The sequence below is a fragment of the Bidens hawaiensis genome, unplaced genomic scaffold (genome assembly GCF_021521415.1).
Source record: "Bidens hawaiensis isolate Kalapana, Puna unplaced genomic scaffold, B.hawaiensis_p1.1 tig00008947_1, whole genome shotgun sequence".
Taxonomy (NCBI): Eukaryota; Viridiplantae; Streptophyta; class Magnoliopsida; order Asterales; family Asteraceae; genus Bidens; species Bidens hawaiensis.
In genome coordinates this window covers 908,503-930,579 of record NW_027491651.1, presented here as the reverse complement: position 1 = coordinate 930,579, position 22,077 = coordinate 908,503, and the positions used below count along the sequence as shown (strand labels likewise).

At 34.0% G+C, this 22,077-nt stretch overlaps 1 protein-coding gene and 1 pseudogene across 2 annotated transcripts; one reads left to right on the top strand and one right to left on the bottom strand.

Annotated features, from left to right (window-relative positions):
- The first annotated feature begins 3,097 nt into the window (after window positions 1–3,097).
- Window positions 3,098–7,048, top strand: LOC143530525 (mitogen-activated protein kinase kinase kinase 1-like; annotated as a pseudogene). Its single transcript, XR_013134868.1, has 9 exons — window positions 3,098–3,965; window positions 4,043–4,127; window positions 4,207–4,269; window positions 4,381–4,538; window positions 4,630–4,702; window positions 4,799–4,858; window positions 6,166–6,276; window positions 6,378–6,584; window positions 6,685–7,048. The product of XR_013134868.1 is annotated as a mitogen-activated protein kinase kinase kinase 1-like (transcript).
- A 2,957-nt stretch (window positions 7,049–10,005) lies between these two features.
- On the bottom strand, window positions 10,006–14,448 carry LOC143530501 (uncharacterized). The gene is made up of 4 exons (XM_077026023.1): window positions 14,198–14,448; window positions 14,027–14,114; window positions 10,354–10,506; window positions 10,006–10,265 (listed from the first exon to the last, which is right to left on the bottom strand). Exons 1-4 carry the CDS (start codon window positions 14,328–14,330, stop codon window positions 10,232–10,234), a joined length of 408 nt encoding a protein of 135 aa, XP_076882138.1. The 5' UTR covers window positions 14,331–14,448; the 3' UTR covers window positions 10,006–10,231.
- Window positions 14,449–22,077: the final 7,629 nt, after the last annotated feature.

The following is a 22,077-nucleotide window of genomic DNA, read 5'->3' as shown; positions in this document are numbered from 1 at the left end:
ATGATTAATAATAATAATAATAATAATAATAATAATACGTATATATGTGTATGTTAATACATAGTATTTGTATTTACATGCCATAGACTTTTATTAGTAAATATAAGATGTGTTTTGATCAAGCATCTTAAATATTTGCTTAATTAATATAACATGTGCTATGTGCCATGTTTGTTTGTTTGTTTTGTTTTGTTTTGATTTTCAAATTTATATTCATTAGAATTAAAATTTGACTAAAAATTAAAATTAATATATATATTAATACAGATTTGATAATCTGAACTGTTTTTACAACCCAAAAAATTTATTAGTAAAATTATGTGTAACTTTTGGAGATTATTTTGGCGTTTTTTCATTTTTTATATTGAGTTATTTTTAGTAAAGATTTTGATCAACAATAATCACATTAAAATATATACTTTTCTTCATATCAAAATTAAAATATTGATATGTCAAAGATTTCATTTAAAAATATAAGCTTGAATTCAAGTTCGACATACGACAAAAAAAAAAGAAGGTTTTTGGATTGGGCAATGGGGTATGTTTATCTATGGTGGGCAAAATTCTTACAAACTTTACAAATAATATAGTTTTCATTTACACATGTATATATTAATATGTTTGCATGAGAGTATTGCTTACGTTTAATTGTGTTTTTTATTTGCATCATATTATCAAATTGTAATGTAAAGGTTGACCCGTCCCGTGTAATGCACGGGGTCTAAATCTAGTATATATATATATATATATATATATACATATGGTGGGGTTAAAATAAGAAGTGGAGTTTGTCTAAAAAGTGTAAGAAGTAATCTGATGCGTTAGATATGTTGATCTGACGGTGAATATGAAAAGTGTGTTTTTTGTTCAGTGTGTTTTAATAGATATAATGATGAAAACACACTTTCTACACTTCTTATGATAAATCTACTTCATATATATATATGGTTGGTATCAATTAAGAACTCTAAAAAGGTTAAGAACTCTACACAACCAAAATTTTTTTTACTTTTTTTTGCATATTAACATTACTTAAGAGTAGTTTTATTATATTTTATATAAAAAAAAATTATTACATATATTAATCACAAATTTACATATGTGTAAAATTTATGTACCAACAAATTTACATATGTGTAAAACAAAACATAGATACGTATAAAAACTAATTTTCAAAATTTGTATTCGTAATTATAGATATAAAAAATGATAAAAGTACACTTAATTAACATTAACATACAAAATAATTTATAAAAAACGTTAGGTTTCAAGAGTTCCTTTAAGTTCTTAAATAATTTAACAGTTCTGTAAAGATACTCATTAAGTAATACATTTAAAATGACTTGCATACATATAATTAACCAATATATGCATAGGTTATGTGTCTGCTATATTACATGTAAATATGTAAATAAAAGCATATGTAAGAATTATTCTAGTACCCAATAAAAAGTGCTAATGCCCCGTTTACGGTCTATCATGACTATTTACGTGGAATTCCTCCTACATGTTTTTTTTAATAAAATACTTATGTGATTTAATAATAAGATAATCATAACAATAACTAGTTTTAGCACTAATTATTAGCTTTCAATAATTGGATGTGAGTAGGCTCCATAATGAGTTGAGTTGGATAATACCACCTCAGACCTCAATATACAAAGTACACTAGTCTTCTACTCGTTTTTGCCAACGGCAAGGTTGGTCTTACAAAATAGAAACATAACATTACACAGAAAACAAAAGAAGTATGTATAATAATAACTCATTAACTCATAAGAAAAAAAAATGTTTTCAGAAGCACTAAATAATCACAGGCCAACACAATGTTGTGAATTTAAACATAAAAATGTGATTAAAATTTTAAAACTAAACTTCACAGTTCATTATCATTTATTAGCATAAAGAAATAAACAAAATGTCACAAACTATCATCAAAATAAGATATATATAGCAAAAAAAACTAAAACTAAAATAAAACGTTACCTAATTTTTCTCACTTTTGTATCTCGTAATAGGTCCAAAACCATCATAAAAACACCACGAACATGATGGGGGGAAAACATAAAGATAATTTTCTTTTAATTCCTATGACTCGAATCCAGAACTACAGGTCCTTAAGATAAAAGAGTTTGCCTCTGTCACTAAACCACAACCCTAGTATACGAACATAAGAATTTACAAAAATAACTTAGAAAAAAGGGAATACAACCAGTAGCCACTCGCCGAAACACCAATCACTAGCCAACTACGCACCAATTGTCCATGAGACACCTAAACCCCCTACAGTCAATGCTCCATTACCCGTGAACCCCCCCCCCCCCTCTCTCTCCTTACACACATATATCTCACTCTCTCCTCTCCGAAATTTACGAAAAATTGCAGGTTATAACACACATAAAAGTTACCTGAAAATGAAATAACGGTGTTCGATGCATGTGTTCCCATAGTACCCCAGGTATTTGCAGCCATGTACCCAAACCCGCCCCCACCTTGTTTAGCATGTGCCGAATGCTAACTTTTTTTTTTCTTTTTAATTTAATAAAACTAAATTTTGTTTTTATTTAAAGGTAATACTAAGAGCATTCTCAATTAATCCCCTAATCTCTACAATTACATAAAAAACACTATATTATTCTTCCATGTTCAATTAAACAATTTTTTTTATATTTTTATGATTATAATTTTCTTCTTCCTCTACTCACAACTAATTCAACAAATATTAAAAATAACAAGAGACAAACTTTGTTTCCCCAAATTTACAAAAAGTCACTTGTTTTTTTTTCCACCCTACAAATTTACAAAAATTCACTATCCTTTTTTTTCCATCACATAACTTACATTCATAACCACTCAAAACTCCACCCTATAATTCATAGCTTTACTTATTAAGTATTTTTATTTTATTATAATAATATAATAAGTCCTCATGTTTATCATCATATGGTTACGAAATTGATATTGATATTATATTTTAATTTCCCGGGAAACTTCATCGAAAGTAAATTAGAACTAACTGTCTGCGGTAGCGATATTTTGAAGCCCCAACACACCATTATTATTCCTGCGTTTACTCATCTCTCTCTCTCTCTCTCTCTCTCTCCGACGACTGAAACCCTAATCCAAACCCATTAATGAACCAATTTCCAAACCAAACAGACCTCCGTGTCTCTCAATGCGTCACCTACCTCAATTCCTCCTTATTAACAGCAGTGATGGAACCACCAAGAAGCCAAAGCCACGTAAGCCGAAGCTAGAGCGTTTGAATGCACGGTCAACATTGACTACGACTTCAATTCCGAAGACGCTTCTTCGCGGTTTCGAGGTACTCAATCGCTTGAATTGCCTACTAGTTTTAGGATTGATGGAACTGATGATGTCAATCAGCTTGAGAGTGTTTACCGTAGCTTAGGGCTGGAGAGTGCTGAGGATTTAGGGATCCCGATGTCGTCATGGCAAGCTAGTAAGATCCGGTCCACCTCGGATATTCCGAGCTCCAGTTTGAATGATAATATTAAAATTGAACAATTACTTGAAAATAATGATGATGATGTTAGGGTTAGGGTTAGTGATGGGAATAGAATTGGGAAGGGGATTAATGGTGTACGGCCTCCGCTTTTGTCGCCTCCGTCGATATCGAAAGCCTTGTTACAAAGCTTGTGTGATGAGAAGGAGGAGGAGGAGGAAGAAGAAGAAGAAGAAGAAGGTGAAGGTGATTTGGATTTGGATAATGTTAGGAGGCGGTTTGAAAGGACGACGCTTTCAGCGTCGTGCTCTTTTACGACTTCGAACGATGATGATTCGTCCAGTACTACCACGGAGCCTCCGTCCAGTGTTTCGCCGAACGGTTGTGGGTCGAATATATCCACTAATGGAAGGTTCAGGCATGTCAAGATTACTAGCTGGCAAAGGGGACAGCTTTTGGGGCGTGGGTCGTTTGGATCGGTATATGAAGGCATTTGCGAGTATGTGCTTACTGTCTGTTAACAGTTTAACACCAAAGAAACATTTTTTTTACGGTTACGTTTTTTTGTTCTTGCAGTAGTGGATATTTTATTGCTGTGAAGGAAGTCTCTTTGCTTGATCAAGGGGAACAAGGAAGGCAAAGTGTTTTTCAACTTGAACAGGTATGCAAGGCGTATGTATTGTACTGTTTTAGCATCTTAGTGTGAAATTATGATATCTCATCTCTGTTTATTTGTCCAGGAAATTGATCTTTTAAGTCAGTTTGAGCATGAAAACATAGTACGATACTATGGGACTTATAAGGTTTGCTTTCAATTATAATCAGTTCGATGCTTCATGGGCTTAACCTTCTGTTTTAAATTACAATATTTGAATGTAATAGCTTGATATTTACATGATGTGGTTGGCTTGCAGGACGAGTCCAAGCTGTATATATTTCTTGAGCTTGTGACAAAAGGTTCTCTTTTAAGTCTCTATAAAAGATATCATCTTCTGGATTCTCAAGTTTCCTCATACACACGCCAGATCTTACGTGGTCTTAAGTATCTACATGATCGCGATATAGTGCACAGGTACAGCTAATTTATGCAACTGGTTGTACTAGGGGCTTCATAGAGTACATGATTGGCTTCTAATGTCGAAATGTTCTTGCTTGTGTACCAGGGATGTAAAATGTGCAAACATATTAGTTGATGCTAATGGCTCGGTGAAACTTGCAGATTTTGGATTGGCTAAGGTTGCTTCACTTTTGATTTATTAAATTATTTTCTTTGTGATATTTATTCGTCTTCATCTCTTATACATCTCTTATACTATTCCTTGTCTTATATAGGCCACTAAATTCAATGACGTGAAGTCTTGCAAGGGAACCGCGTTCTCGATGGCTCCTGAGGTTTGTCACAATATATATATATATATAGGGGATGGATCATGCGAGAAGTGATATTATAGCGAGAAGTGCGAGAAGTCGATCTCAGCTATTGATTATCTCCTACTTGTTCAAAGCATTGATTCCCCTAATTACTCCTAAATTATTCTCCATATTAAATATTATAGAAAGTTACAAATTTTAGAAAAGATAAATTGACTTTTACATAAAACATCATCTAGAACAATTTTAATGAAATATAATTGAGAGAATTTTTTACAATCATGGTTTCATAATATTTATTTGAATTTTCTTTTATGTACCTATATATGAAAATTAATGTATATGTAGGTGAATTGTAATTAAATGATCATGTACACAAGTAACACAATAATCTACATATACCTCATGTTTAATTATACAAATTGTTAGTTATTTTCATTTTTATCAAAATGTAACTCGTATTACAAACACAACTTATTTTCACCTACACAAATTTTGTTTCTTTTGTTTTCACCAGCACATAACTAATATTCACCTACACATAACTCGTATTCACCTACACAAATTGGTAGTTCATTTTATTTTCACCTACATATAAATAATATTCACCTACACATAACTCGTATTGCATACGCATAAAAGATAGATTATAGCATAATTAATATAAAAATGAAAAACATGATGTGTTCCTACATTGCGAATATTTTACAAGTTTATGTTAATACTATTAATTGTATGCGATATCATGAACAAGTTTTGTTTGTGTAGGTTTAATTTTGTGATATGTGTAGGTAAATACAAATGGGTAGGCTATAATATGAAGTAAATTTGTATATATAGGTTAATATTGTGATATGTGTAGGGTATCATGAACTAGTTATGTGCATGTATATTAATATTGTGATATGTGTAGGTGATAATATGAACTAGTTTTTTTATGTGTAGGTTAATGTTTTGATTTGTGTAATTATTTGTTTTTATAATCGTTAATGTAATTTTTTTGTAGTATGATTATGGTGGTTTTGTCTTATGTATTTTTTGAAAGATTAAATCAAACTAAAAAATAAAAATTAAATTATAGTCATTTGTAACTTAACATTAATTAGTATTAATTACAAAAAGAAACACCTAAACTTTTTATTAATATACTTCTACAATCAAATAATCCAAAATTAAATAGAAAACTTTTGATTGGTTATAATCTCTTCTCGCACTTCTCACCATAAGAACACTTCTGAAATGAACCAAATCCTATATATATATATATATATATAGTTTAATTTTTAATTTAAGTCTGTTTCTCATTCTTACTGAAATGAACTTTGCAGGTTGTTAATCTTAGAAATAAAGGGTATGGCCTTGCAGCAGACATATGGAGCCTCGGCTGCACCGTCTTGGAGATGTTGACACGTAGTATTCCCTATTCTCCAATGGAATGTGTATGCTACTCTCTCTCCCCCTCTCCCTCTCTCCCTCAGATGCATGTATGCATTTGGTTATAAGTTAATTGACAGCATATTGTTATTGTTGTGATGAGCAGATGGCTGCATTATTTAGAATCGGAAGTGGTCGTCCTCCACCAATTGCAGATAATCTTTCAAGAGAAGCAAGAGATTTCATATTTCAGTGCTTTCGTGTTAATCCAAAAGACCGCCCGACCGCTGGTCAACTCTTGGACCATCCGTTTGTTAGAATACCGCTTCCGTAGTCCATGCATCTGCAATCTGCATACTCCTTGAAACATCAGGTTTGAATTCATCATTAAGTAGAACCAAACAAGGTGTCGGTGTATGTTTTACACCTATTTTTACACTTACATATTGCGTTACATGCCTTTCTTGTGACAGATGCAATAGCTCAAATGATACATTATGAGGTTATGATGAAACTGCAAAGTCCTTTGACTACTTGAGTTTTGGGTCTGTTAAAGTTCTTATTGGAGCATATCATATTCTTTTCATTGTTTCTCCCTCGGGGACGGATCTGTTGATGCTGTGAGAAATCTTTCTCGTTCTCTGGCGTTGTGTGTTTGGTTTGTAAATTAATTCTTTTGGGTTAATGGTAGTTTGTTTGTTTATAGATGTAGTTTCATATGTAAAGAAGTCAGAAAGATTATGTTTGATCAAGTGATGATTAGGAAGCACGAATGAGTTGTTGTATTAGCGATAAATATGATCAAGGATATCAAGTTAAGTTTGTTTTTTTAGTTATGTTACTAATGTTATCCTAGATTGGTTTGTTATGTGTATCCATTGTATTGTATTTAGTAGATAATATTACATCATTACTCATGTACATCAATGATTTTACTAGATTACACATACACATGGTATAAGTCCGCTTTTGGTCCTCTTAATTGCCACCTACCAGTATTAAGCCATCTTGTTCCAGTTCTCTCATGACAAAATCGGCTGGCTACTACCGAGACATTATGTTCCTACTGTGCATCGCTCAATTGTCGCCCTATAGCACATTATAAGCATTCATTCAGACCTCTGTTATCCCTGTAGTACATTATCCATTCTATTATATACAGTTGTCAATACATCCTTAATGATTTTAAGGTGAATTTCCTCCAATTCTACATTCCTACATGTTCAAAATCCATCTTTATGAACAATTTTAGTCGATGTGGCGTTTAGTAATGTTAGGAACAAAGCGGCGCGCGGAAGCGAAACAGCACACACATGCACAACGATAAACACGCATAAACGAAAATATAAACGACACAAGAATTTAACGTGGTTCGCGGGGACCTACGTCCACGGGCTGCAACTAGGTTTTCTTATTAGCTCAGAACAAAGATTACAATTACATGATGGGATATATATAATAAACAGTATTAGGGTTAAACATAATTAGGAACCAAAACTGGGCCTCCTAATAAAACCGGCCCAAAGGCCTTCATAACCCAACAATCTCCCACTTGAAGGCCTTGCGATAAATTCCAGCCTGCCATCCAAGTAAATATAACAATCTCATTCATCCAGTAACTCTAGTAATCTTCAGTAATAGAAATCTACCAAGCCTCCATTTCCAAGAACAAGCTAAAACTTCAACAAAAGAAGTTCTCCAAGCCTCCAGTTCTCTAGGAACAAACTAAGATTTCTACCAATCCACACCCTGGTTGCAGCCGCCCTTCTCATCAGTTACCTGAAAGGCCCATTGAAGCTCCCGAGAACTCCAATCCGGTCATCCCAGACCCAGCCATGACAAAACTCGCCAATGACTCATCCTCAATCTTAACCGACCCTCACTTACTCACACAACCGGCTTCAAAGACTTCCAGAGGATAAACACTCTCCAAATCAGCAGACTATACCAGGAGAGATTTTCACATTCGGATTCCTGGTCCTCCGAACCCAACGTCCCTTTGGAAACAAACCTAGAACACACCTGCGTGCTCCCACTGTTACCAAAACCCCGAACATGTTCAGACCTCCTCCGAATACGCTCAAACTAACATCACTGTGGCTCCAAGCTTCATGTCTGCAAACTGAAACCCCTTAGCTCTACCCGATTTAGCGAGCCAAGACTTTATAACTCGAAAGTTGGTTCTCTTCTTCCGACGATACAGAGACCGTATCTTCCAAAGTCTTTAATTAAAAGATTCAACAATGCTTCATTGAAGTGAGTAACAAATAAAGCATACTATAATCTTGAACCCAAGAGTCGTCACCGCCTTCACTGAGTCCCAATGCATCAACCCCAGATACATTCTCAAAAGCAGAATTCCAAACCTTTCGACATCGACTCTTAAAATGTCTCACCTCTACGCAACCTATCAAGTCGACTATGCCCAGCTCCCACTGTTTCTGTTATCCCAACCCATGCCACACCAACACTCCATGAGATGAACCCCACTCGTACTATCCCGGCAAATAACTTTACCCAACACGAGATTATGAACCTCTCAAATGGTGTACCACTGATCACCACCAAACAAGATATAACTTCACAATTCCAAACGAACAAGAAGTAATAATCACAGTTTCGAACCAGCTAACAGGCAAACAGTTATAACAACAGTAGAACTTTCATAAAATCAAGCGGTACCAAGGGTTCTATGACCGTACACACGATCAGTTAACTCAAACCCTAACCGAAAGATCATCCAAACGAGCAATAGTTAACATGACTTGCCACTAACCTCATTTTTTTTTCCAATTATGCCGTCACCAGCACACCCGCTGGTTCCATTTTCTCCAAGTTTATCCATCACCAGTACTATATCCAAGTTCACATGACAAACCAATCAACCAAAATCCATAACCGTCAACATTCCGATCATAACCACCTCGTCTTCAGTTATAACAATAACAAACGAGAACAAATCGAAAACAGTGAACAGACACAACAAGGGCACGGGCCTAAACTTGACGATTGTTCAACAGAACACTGCCAAATAAACCGATTTGCTCTTGCAATAACCGATAAATCAACTAACTGTAAATAAACTGCACTTGCAACTTCTGTTACACATACCTGGTTAACACACTTGCCGTCGAACCACGGTGGCTCGGCATTCGGCAAACTGCCCAACAGCCTCCGTCACCGGCGATCGTTAACACGATTCTGTTCAGCGACCTTAAAGCATTATCCGGCTAACATAACCTGGTCAACTCTGGTTGCTCCTCCTTCGCCGAATCGCCGGAAAACTGATGGGCCGGCCACCACGCAACAGTCACACCTGCAACCTTTAGTTCACGAACCAGAAAATCACAGTCGAAATCAAGGGATACCCACGACTTTCTCAGATTCGAACACGACAGCCAAAACCAAAACCGAAACTCTATTTCGACAGAACTGAAATCGTACGGAATCCAAAACTAATATGTGAAATCGTAACCAGTGCAACAACCTGTGTGTTCAACGAGCCAAGGCTCTGATGCCACTTGTTAGGAACAAAGCGGCGCGCGGAAGCGAAACAGCACACACATGCACAACGATAAACACGCATAAACGAAAATATAAACGACACAAGAATTTAACGTGGTTCGCGGGGACCTACGTCCACGGGCTGCAACTAGGTTTTCTTATTAGCTCAGAACAAAGATTACAATTACATGATGGGATATATATAATAAACAGTATTAGGGTTAAACATAATTAGGAACCAAAACTGGGCCTCCTAATAAAACCGGCCCAAAGGCCTTCATAACCCAACAAGTAATATCAAAATTTTAACCATTATGTTTTATCAGTTTAATAAAAAACAAAAGGGTGACAAACGACACACAGGAGAAAACATCAGCTAAACATATAATTCAGTCGATCACTTTTACCTTAAGAAAGGTCACAAAGATTGTCTCACTATCATCAACAGACATGTACAAGCATGAGTATATAAAACCACAAATGACACCTGATACCTTGAAATGAGAACTTCACTCTTTACTCCGAATGAGACGTCCAATACACAAGTCCACTACACATCAATGATTATAAATAAGTTAAATATCTTGTTAGGAAGACAAGGAACACAAAATATTTCCGGGAAATACAGAAAGCCTAACCTTATTAACACAAGCACACACTGCAAAACACCAGCAGTTCCCGTCCAAGCTGAAGGGCCCTCAGGCACAAGTGCATCTTGTATCAACAGCCCTACTGATGCTGCCAATGAGACGAACGACACAACATACGCTAGGAAAAGCCAAAGTTTCAACCTGCAATATTACACACAGTAAACGCCAGTTATTGGGACACGGGTTGTATAGGACACAATAAAGTACACGAATGATAGAATACAGTATAAATACATACAAGTTACAACATGAAGGTTATAAGCTAAGCTGAAAACATACATGTTTCAGGAAAGATAACTTAGAAATTTGATAAAACGAAGGTTATAAGCTAAGCTTACAGAAGACAATAAAAATGTTTGAAAATCACAGGTTCTATTTAATAGTCCAATGCCTATAGGTAATAAAATTGTGCTCCATGTTAAGCGAGTGCAGATCCCATGACAGTAATCAAAAGTGAAGTACAAACATATAATCAAGTAACAAGAGTACAGAAACAAGTGACACTGGTAGGCTACTTTCAGTTTGGGAAAAAGGTGAAAATCAAGTTAAGCTTCCATACTAATCTCAACAAAACTCCAAAATAAAGTCACCTACTCTATCAACAAGATAAACCTCTAACGAATTAAGGGTAAGAATGCAAAAAATCTATCAAACTATGATAAAATCGTTTATACATCTACATCAAATTCTTGATGTTCTTTATAACAATGAGGTCCAAAATGATCAGGAAATTGTACATGGTACAAGAAAGCCTTTACATTTCTAAGGCAGATCTAACTTTCAGGTCTTTTAAGCTTGAAGATAATTTGAAGAAACACAAAGTGCTTAGGGATACTGGCGTCCAGGGCTTCTATATGGATGTGCATATATGATAGTATGATACTGACAAGCCATGATTTATATAATATGCTCGCTATTAAATTCTTCATTAAATAGCATCACAAAACATTTCTGTTGACACATTCAAATCCGGTTGATGGAGTTACATTTCAACAATAAGATGGTGATCCACATATTCAGATGAAATTTCACTAGCACAGACCAACTACATTAGTGGTAATGCCAGTAAACTGACAATTTGTTTGTGATGTGGTTACCTCGGATCTCAATGCTACTAGTTCAGTTAGTCTAGGAGTGTATAGACTATAGAGATAAAGTAACTTAACAGTCTGATATTTTGAAAACCTTCTTCAAGTAACACAACTTGATCATATCAGCACCAGTATGTAGGTTAAAATTAAAGTTATCCTCCAGGTCTTCTTAAGGATTCATAATTACTCTTAAGCAGCTTATATTAAAAATAACTCACACAACTATTAATAAGCATATGCATTTTGAGCACCCATTAGCTAAAATCAGTTAAGCACAATCTTGGTTTAAAAAAGCGTTAGGCGAGGCGTTTTGGTCCAAAAAGCCGAGGCAGGAAGCGCTAGGCGAGAGCTTCACGTATGTGAGGCGCTCAATTTATAAAATACAACAAAATTAATTATACATGACATATTCTATTTGTTAATCAATCATAAAGATAACACATCTTTATAAAACTAAACATGAATACTTAATACGTAGTTTAATCATTATAGGAGCATACTTATAAGTTGCAAAACACTTATAAATTCTAAAAAAAACGATCCGATTAAAAATAAAAAAATGCATTATACAAGCATTTAATAATAAAAGAAAGTATAAATGTATAGTAAAAACAAATGATGAAGAAAACATACCTCTTGAGTCATAAAAAGATGAGTAATAATTAGAAGATAACTTGAACCAATTAAAAAGATGGGAGCAATAATTGAGAAGTTAAACTTGAAGGTTGACATTTGGAGAAGATGAACTTTGAATTTGAAAATTAAAGAGTGATTTGAACTGAAAATAGAATGATAAATACATATAATACGCCTGGGTAATGTTTTACAGATGGGCCTGAACGTTAATATTTTAAGCAGATGAGCGGCTCAAGCAGTTACATTTTCAATCTAATTTAGACTGCATCACATGAAGTGGCGCGCCTCAAACACCTCAACGCCGATGCACCGCTTCAGGCCGCCTCATGTTTTTTCTCGCCTCACGTAAAATAAGGCGTTTTCCATAACGCCTCAACCGCCTCACGCCTCAGGCGCGCCTTTTTAAACCAAGAGCGCAATATAAAAATGGGGCATTAATGTGTGGTGTCCAGTAATAAGAATAGACTAAATGTTAATCCTTCTGCTGTACCGGTTAAACAACTTGGCCTAAATGGTAGCACATCAAGTAACAATGTATGATGTATACACCTTCAAGGTTAGAACTTTAGATATGGGCATTAATCTGCAGTGTCCAATATTTATTATTTTGTGCCTTGCCTATCGTATATACATATGTAAGTATGTAACTATTGCATACAAAAAACCCTTAGAAACTACAATAATAATTTCCGATACGAGCATGCTCTTGTGAAGCTGTGATGCCTAAAAGCGGCATAAGCACAACTCATTGTTCTATAAACAAGCTTAAAACTCTATTGAAATTAGAACTACATGAACCAACTGAACCAACACTAATTACCCTTGCACTACTAAACTAACATTATAGTAAAAATTAGAAGATTATTTTTGTTTACATCAATGAGAACAGATTCATTGGTTTACTATATCTATTGACTCTTTAATTTACCTCCTACCCCTTTATCTGTGCACTATATTGTTTAGGTTAACTGCTAGCAGATCTCAAATCATCATCACCATAGCATCATACGAAACAAAAGAATAGCAGTTAAACAAGACAATACAACCAACAACACCAACAAAAATGTTGCACATACTCAATCAGCCATCAGCATAACATGGTATACTAAATCCAGCTCAAAATTAACGAGTTATTTCATAAAACTGCATACACTTCAAGAACCTAGAAAGCTTAAAAATGTATATTCCCACACGTCCAATATTCATTTTGCAACAAACATTTATAACATAGCACTATTAACCGTGAAAAATAATCAAATCAAACATTGCAAAAGACATTCATTTTGTTAAGTAAAACTCACTACAATAGCAAAAGATATAAAATCATAATTAACTTCCTCTTTCACATTCAAAAACACAATATCTAATTAGGGCTTAAATAACTTAATATGGGGCAAAAACCAAAAACTACAATAGCAAAAGCTATTCCTATATGTACCCCTAAATATTAACATCATAAGAAACAAAAGAATAGCAGTCAAGCAAGACAATACAACCAACACCACCAATAAAAATGCTGCACATTCTCAATCAGCCATCAACATAACATGGTATACTCAATCCAGCTCAAAATTAACGAGTTATTTCATAAAACTGCATACACTTCAAGAACCTAGAATGCTTAAAAATGTATATTACTATATTCCCACACGTCCAATATTCATTTTGCAACAAACATTTATAACATAGCACTAGAAAGATCTTACAAGAGAAACTAGATCAAATCAAACATCACGAAAGACATTCATTTTGTTGATTAAGTAAAATTCACTACAATAACAAAGGTATAGAATCATAATTAACTTCCTCTTCCACATTCAAAAAAAAAACAATATCTATTTAGGGCTTAAATAACTTAATTTGGGGCAAAAACCAAAAACTAAAATGCTCAATCAAAGTTAGTAACAAATTAATCAAATAAAAAAAACTCGAACCTCCATTCGCCTTCTTCGTAAGGAGAGTAATCAATATCCTCTCTTCTAACACAATTGAACATCAAAGCAGCCAAAGATGCAAATATTCCTACCACCAAAATAATAATAATAATAATTAAATTCATATTACTTGAAAGAAAACCAAACCCTAACAAGAGAAATAAAGAGAACCAGGAAGATAGTGAAGGAAGGAGACTTGAACGGAGCTGCAAACGACGGCGTCCACCCAAAACCACCACCCGGCTCCGAATACAGCTCCGGCAACGCCTGGTCCGAAGATGGCCCACAGTTCAGACAAATCCATCTAAATTAATAATTGATTGATTGATTGATCAAATCAATTAATCAAGATCAACTACTGTGCTGCCTGACACGTAAGCTTCCTTCTGGAATCTGGAGTTCTCAAGTAATGATAATTGATGATGATGATAAACCAAATTATTTATTTATCTTTTTTTCATTTTAATATTAGAGTTAATTAATAATTTACTTTGCTAAGGTTTAGTCCCTGGATTTCAAAATTAATATCTAGAAAGGTTAATCACGACTTCTGAATAGTTTTTTAAGCTCGACTTGGTTAATTTATTATTTCTTAATTAATTTGTAATATATTTTTAAAATATAACATAAAATATATTATTTGGTTATTTTTTCATACATTATATATTATTAAATATATATGATAATAATTATATTAATGACAGACTCGTTTAGTCTTGCGGGCCGACTCAAGCTTGACACGTGAAGTGTGGGCTTGTTTATTAACCGAGCTTACTTTTCGGCTTGGGCTCGTTTCAACTCGGCTAGATCAAGCTTTTTCGCAAAATAAAGTATAAGCTTTTATATTCAAGCAATTAACTTTTTCAACTAGTTGACAATATTCTGCTGATAAAACTTATACTTTATTTTGAATACAACTCCAAGATCGGTATCATGCTTTAATTCTTAAACAAAAAATAAGTAAAAACTTAAACCGATTATTGTACTAATTACAACACCGGTTCAGTATCAGTAGTGCAAGAATACTGGAACCGACTCATATTGACATAGGAGGCTCGGAGAGTGTGCAAGCCGAATCATTGGCCGAGGCATATAAATTTCGGGGGCACAAACTTTTTTATACATATTACATATATATGTTATTGGTGTTAAAAATAAGGTTATTTGCAATTGTTTATTAGATAATTACATGCTCCAAATGATTTCTCTTATAATAAATCGGTCGATAAAAGTTTTATCCATGTATATTAGCGAATAAAAAATTTTCGTTAAAGTCTACAGGCCCTTTTATTTTGGCTTGGTCGAGGACTTTAAATTCTCGAAAACAACAATGCATATTGAAACTTAAAACCACAAAAAATGAATATTGGTACCACAATGTTGTTTGGTCAGTATGAGTATGGTACCGGTTTTCGATAAATGTCAACCCTGGTTTAAGGCACCAAAAAATAGTTTATTTTGAATAAACATTTTTTTAACATAGTTGTGTATCTTAACTTTTTTTTTAAAATAAATAAATAAAATAGTTATTAGAGAAAAAATGATAAATAAATGGGTTAAGGATGTATATTAACCCTCATCAGTTTTTTATATGCATAATTACTACTAGTAGAAACACAATTTTTGATATGTAAATTTTATTCAAAACTACAGCGTGAATGTTAATTTACAAGTCATTGAAATTGAAGACGAGATAGTCGGAAAACTCAAATTCGTCGGAGAAAAAGAGGTCGTCGGAAAAACGAGGTCACCGGAAATGGAGGTTGTGTGTTAAAAATAAAATTTCTGTTTTACCCCCCTCAACTAATTTGAAATTTTGAATGACATTGTTAGTCCAAAATATTAACGAGGTTAGACGGGAAGTGGTACAGGAAAATAGGGTGAAAGTTGGGAGTGGTGGGTGACAAATCGAAAGTTGGGAGTGGTGGGTGACAAATCGAAAGTTGGGAGTATTAAAAACCAATATCCCTTTTATATATATTAACCAACTTCATCCCCAATCAAAACTCACCAAATTTATAAATCCTTCTTTTCTACTCTATATTTCCTCACAAATAGGTTGCCATGCGTCACTTTCATAGTCAAGCACAACAAGAGACTCATTGAGCTTAGATATGTCTAGATATCTAAGGCCTGCTACACTATCTGGAAGATCTACACGCCTGAATTGTTCCCTTGTCAATTCATATGAAATAATCCATTTATTGGTTATAATTTAGTCATAGGCAATCCAATGAATAACCCCTTCTGCCTTATTCGAAAAGTGCATTGGTCCATACGGATTTATTGATATGCTTCTCCAAGCCCCCATATCTTAATGTAAAAACTGCACACTCTGTTTTGAAACGGATCTGAATTGAATCAGATATACATAGGGGTGATAACTTTAACCCATTGGTTGAATGAGTTGTATTAAAACGTATATAATGAGTCAAACTAAAAATGAATATGATTGAAACGAGTCAAACGAGTTGACATTTCTTGAAGGTTTTTTTTTTATTATTATTTTTAATGGAACGAGAAAATGGAGGAAACTTTTTATTACTTTTATTTTTTTAGTTCTTGATTTATATTCGAGTTATTATTTTGTAATTTTTAATTTTTTTTTGAATTTTTCAATGAGAGGTTTTTGAAATGGATCAAAATGGGTTGAGATTTCAAAAACCCTCTCATTAAAAAGTTCAAAGAAAAAACAATTAAAAAATTATAACTTGATATGTAAATCAAAAACTAAAAAAAGTAAAAATACTAAAAAAAGTAAAAATACTAAAAAAAAATTCGTCGTTTTTCTCGTTCCATAAAAAAAACTCGAGAAATGTCAACCTGTGTTGACCCGTTTCAATCATTTTTTTAGTTTGACAAATTCTGACCCATTATATACATTTTAATACAATCCATGGATCACATTTGCCACGTCTAGATATACCCTTTTGAGATTTCCACTTAAGGAATGTTGGCAAACATCTTCACTTGGATTTTTCTTATTATGAATATTGTGGTTTGAATTTATGTTTGTAGTTTGTACTTTGTAAAGAACTAGAAATTTACCCAGCGTGTTGCGTCGAGCACGTCGGTAAAATCTGGGTGGTGGTAAAACTCAAGCGTTGAGATGATAAGTCGACGTAAATTCAGTTGGTTTCTTACGATACCAGAATTAAAACAAAAATGACAGTTGGTTTTCGTTACGGTGGTACTGGAATTAAAAAAAAGGCAGTGATTTGACGTGAATTTGGTCGGTTTCTTTCTTGTTCGTTACGATACCGGAACTAAAACAAAAATTAAAAAAGAAATTTGGCATCCGGTCAGTTTTCGTTACATTCGTTATGGTACCGGAACTAAAACAAAAAAAAACAAATGGCATCAAAACCCTATTATTGTCAGTCCCGAGCATTAATGCAGTGAGCTTACACGAATTCAGTCTGTTTCCGTTACGTAAAAAAAATTGATGTTAGGTAGGATCTCGTTACATTCGCTATGCTACCAATACTAAAAAAGAAAATCAAAATGGTATAAACTTCTCTTTTATATATATACTAGAAAGTTTGGAACAAGATCTTTTAGGTGAATCTTCATAGGTGATAATAATAATAATAATAATAATAATAATAATAATAATATGGACTTTACATAGTCAATTTGTTTTAATTTATAATAATAATAACTAGATTTTTACCCAGCGCGTTGCGTTAGACAGGTTGGTAAACTCGGACAGTGGTAAAACCTAAACGTTGCAGGTCCCAAACGTTGAGCCGGTAAATCGAAGCGTATTCGGTCGGTTTCGGTGACGTGCATTAATGACTGTAATTAAAACCAAATATAAAACAAATATTTATAAAACTTCAGGTGAACCGACGGGGTGACGTCGGTTGGTAAAAATCGAGCGTTGGTAAAACCGGTCGTTGTCGATCCCGAACTAAAACAAAAAAAGAAAGAAAAAATTGACGTTCGGTCGGTTGCGTTACGTTCGTTACAACCGTTGTCGATCCCGAAATTAAGAAAAAAAATAGAACGGCAATTTTTTTTTGAAATTTGGTCGGATACCATTACGTCGTTACGATTACTAAACTAAAAAACAAAAAACAAAATTTGTGAATCAATTCGGTGCCGCCAAGCGGCCCAATAGGGCACTTGCGGCACCAAACTTCTTGTTTATATTATATAATAATAGGTCGGTCATGAATTTTGGGCCATTGGCCTTCATAGGCAACGGTCCATATGAGTTCATATGCATAATACATTGGTCCGAACGTTTTCTATGTAGCCCGTTTAACTTTTGATTTAGACTTGAATTCGACTAAGGGGTTGTTTGGCAAGTGCTGAGCCATTAAGTGCTGAATCAGTAAGAGGTCTGAATGATTAAGAGGCTCTAAGCCAATAAATGCTAAACCAGTAAGTGTTGTATGGCTAGACATCTGAATGAATGTGCAAAATGACTATTTTACCCTTCTTAACTATTTTATGCTGAATGAAATATATTTGTTTAGTCAGAGCTCTTAACAACATATTTTAGAAAATTTTTACATGACTAGTTTGTATAACGGGTAATCCATACGAAGAAGAAAACCTGTTTAATAACCAATAGTTCACAAAATATAGCTAATTCGATAACACATGAGGCCCATCACTAATTACTTAAAGCAACTACGAAATATACGTCATAGCATGTTATATCTTAAACTTGATCAAATAGACATAAAACCATTTATAAAAAAAAATATCACAATTCGCAACTTCGCCGATCCGCTTTGAAGACTTGATCTCCAGCCTCGCATACCATAACTTTACCTAAAGACGCCTTGTTAGTCCACTTGACTCACTCACTTTAATAAAACAACCACACTAGCTTTACCTACAATTTATAACCACGAAAGATTAGTCAAGATTAGTCATGGATAAGTGAGGACTCATTATTAATTTCAATTGCGCCATTAACTATTAAGAGCACCACAATGCATTCCGAAAGCATAACTCCTAAAATGGCTCAATGGCTCAAAGCTCAACAATAAACACAAAACAACTCGCGTGTCAAAGGCTTTCACCGTAGCTGTACTTAACGCCCAATTTTAGCGCAGCACTTTCTGTGCAACACCTGTTCACATTGGATTTTGACACTCTTACGACCTAAATTACTTTAACATGATCAAAGGTAAAACATAGTAGACTCGGAAAACTTTTCAACCATATATAATACAAATTTATCCGAGCTACAGTTGATTTTATTGGGCTAAAAAAACTCAAAATAAGCTGAGCTCTATTGAGCTCGAGCCAAACCTCAAACAAAGCTTATTTAGTTATTGCGTCCAAGCTCGAGCCTTTTATGGGAAGCACATTTCCTTTTCAAATTCATTTATTTGGGTCGCAAACATTATCTTAAAACATTTGTAAGCACCTTAATCACACCAAAGACTCCATAATACAAATATAAACATTGAAGAATGATTACAGGTAGCATCAAAATGAACATGGCGCAATTTTCAATTTGGAAGATGATGTCGACAAAAAAATGATGAAATCAAATCTTATTAAAATCGCAAGCTGCTGTTGTTATAAATTGGATATGTTTAAGCAAATGGTAGCATGATGAGTACACTGTTAGTTTGTTACTTTGTTTCAATAGTGTGATTATTTTTTAAATATAATTTGTGTAACTTAAACCATTTGGCTCGTTCCCACTTCCCACCCTGTTTCCATTTGCGCCCATTTTGAATGTTTACCCACTTGACCCGTTGAAGACCAAGTTAACCAATATCAAAATGTTTACCATAATAATTGAGTTAACATGACCTTTTATTAGCATGTTTCTTTACTATTAAGTGATATTGTAGAGTTTTTGGTAATTTGGATTTATAGAACAGAAAGTTGCAGGGAACAATGACCAACAAAAAGCTTAAGCAATTTATATAGTTCAGCTATGATTCACAATAAAAAACATAATTATCAAACGAGTGTACCTAGAGTTTCTTCTTCTTTGTATTGGCTGTCATGTTTAGTCGTCTCAAATGGCGGGAGATAGTAGATAAACATTGGCTAATTACGATTCTTCATCACTTCAACAATACGCTAAATTCCTGAAGGTTCCCAGTTATGGTTTAGTGGAAAATAATACTTTTTGTTAGATGGTTTTGCAACACGGCCATATACACATAACTAAAATGTTTCAGGAACATCTATGTAAGTGCACTGCACACATGTTAATCATGCAGCACACGCCATCATAACTAATATGGGAGCTATCTAAAATGTTATGTCAGTTAGATCTATTTAAGTACACCGGACACCCAATCCGGCGGGTGAACCAACTAGTTTAGAATTAATTATTGATGATTAAGTATGGCATGTATTTTGCCTTGATTTGCTCGTATGGTGTGTTATTTAATGAAATACACCTTTGGCATTCTATTTTTTCATATGGCTACGGTATGCTTCTATTTGACCAAAATACACTACCTAATGTAAACCATATCAACAACAATTATGCCCGAAATTGAATAATTTGAAGACAGAAACTGAACCCTAAAGACAGACAGTTATTATACCTGGAAGTCTGATAATCGATCAACAATTCGCCATAGCTATCTTCCAGCCAACATAAATAACCTGGTGAGCACAATCATATTTATAGGATCTTGATGAAGAGCCTAACATCCATTATCCCTTACATCAATAGAAATGGATTGTTGTATAAGAACAAGTTTAATTTCACATCGATTGTTACTTATATCCATGATTAATTTCAGTCTTACGATGGCGAAGATCGATGATGCTTTTGAAGAACGGTGGTGAAGAAAAGGAATGAGGGTATATTTGTCTCTGAATCATCCCATTCATATGCTTAACAAACAACCCCTAAGAAAGTAAGAACCGAATCATCAGCCAAAATATAAGTGATTAAAAATTTTTTAATAAACATAATAATAGTGAACTATATGTAAAAGTATTCTACAAAATAAACATGATAAAAAATTAAAGAAAAATAAATGAATAGAAAGAAGAAAATAATAAAGAAATTTGCCATTTATTATCTTAGCTAGTAACAAAGTTAAACGTCAACTATTAAGAGTATGTTTGGATTGAGTTTGAAAACACGTTATTGGCCTTTTTAAAAAGCCAATAAGTTAAAAGGTGTTTAGTCATTACAAAAATCATTTTCATTTTAGTTTTTTTGAAAGAGTTAAAATACAGTTTTCTAAAAGTCATAAATCCTGAATTTTCAAAATGGTTTTTTGAAAGAATCAATAAGCTAATAAGCTATGTTCAAATTCAATACCGAACATGCTCTAATTCATCTTAAAATTTCTTTTTGGTCCAAATAAACTATATGAGAAAAATCATAGTGGTCAAGCCCATAATTTACTGTTTTAGATATTTTTTACCAGATACAAAAGTTATTCCAATTCTTAAAAGAGAAAATTCCAATTTGCCTTCCTGTGATATATCGGCGGGAGATGAATTGACCACTGAAAAAGAATTTGCGCATTTTGCGCACCTGTGTTTACTGGGCGGGTTTTCTTTGGCTTCATGCAGTGTTTATTATGATCAGAATACTCCCTGCAATGGTTAATAATTGGTTAAATTACTATTATACCCTTCATCTTCATCTTCATCATTAACATTCAAACACATCAATAACATAAACCCAGAAAATCAAGAACACCAAGAACCCTAACACAAACACAAACCCAAAAAATCATGACCATCATCTCCGTCTAAGAACCCTAACCCATAAATCTTATACAAACACATAAATTAACATCATCATTCATACACAAACTCATATCTTCATATTCATCATTCATCTTCATATTCTTCACCCACAACCCATCACCGCCGATGTCACCACCATTCCTTCGCCATACCATATCTTCATCTTCATCACCACCACCCATCTTCTTCACCCGCAACCCGTCGCCATCGCCGTCACCGCAGCCGAAAATCGTATTTCGATCATTAAACATTACAACTGCCATCCTCTCATGCCTCTCTGCCAGAAAATCGGATTCCGGCCACCGGCTGCCGGAAAATCGGATTCCGGCCCTTTTTACATTTTCAAC

Excerpts from the sequence above, each read along its gene's own strand:
- LOC143530501 (XM_077026023.1), bottom strand. The coding sequence starts at position 14,330 with ATGGATTTGTCTGAACTGTGGGCCATCTTCGGACCAGGCGTTGCCGGA. Across the intron at positions 10,507-14,026 it reads TACGAAGAAGGCGAATGGAG|GTTGAAACTTTGGCTTTTCC; the intron begins GTTCGAGTTTTT and ends GTAATATTGCAG. Across the intron at positions 10,266-10,353 it reads TGTGTGCTTGTGTTAATAAG|TGGACTTGTGTATTGGACGT; the intron begins GTTAGGCTTTCT and ends ATTGATGTGTAG.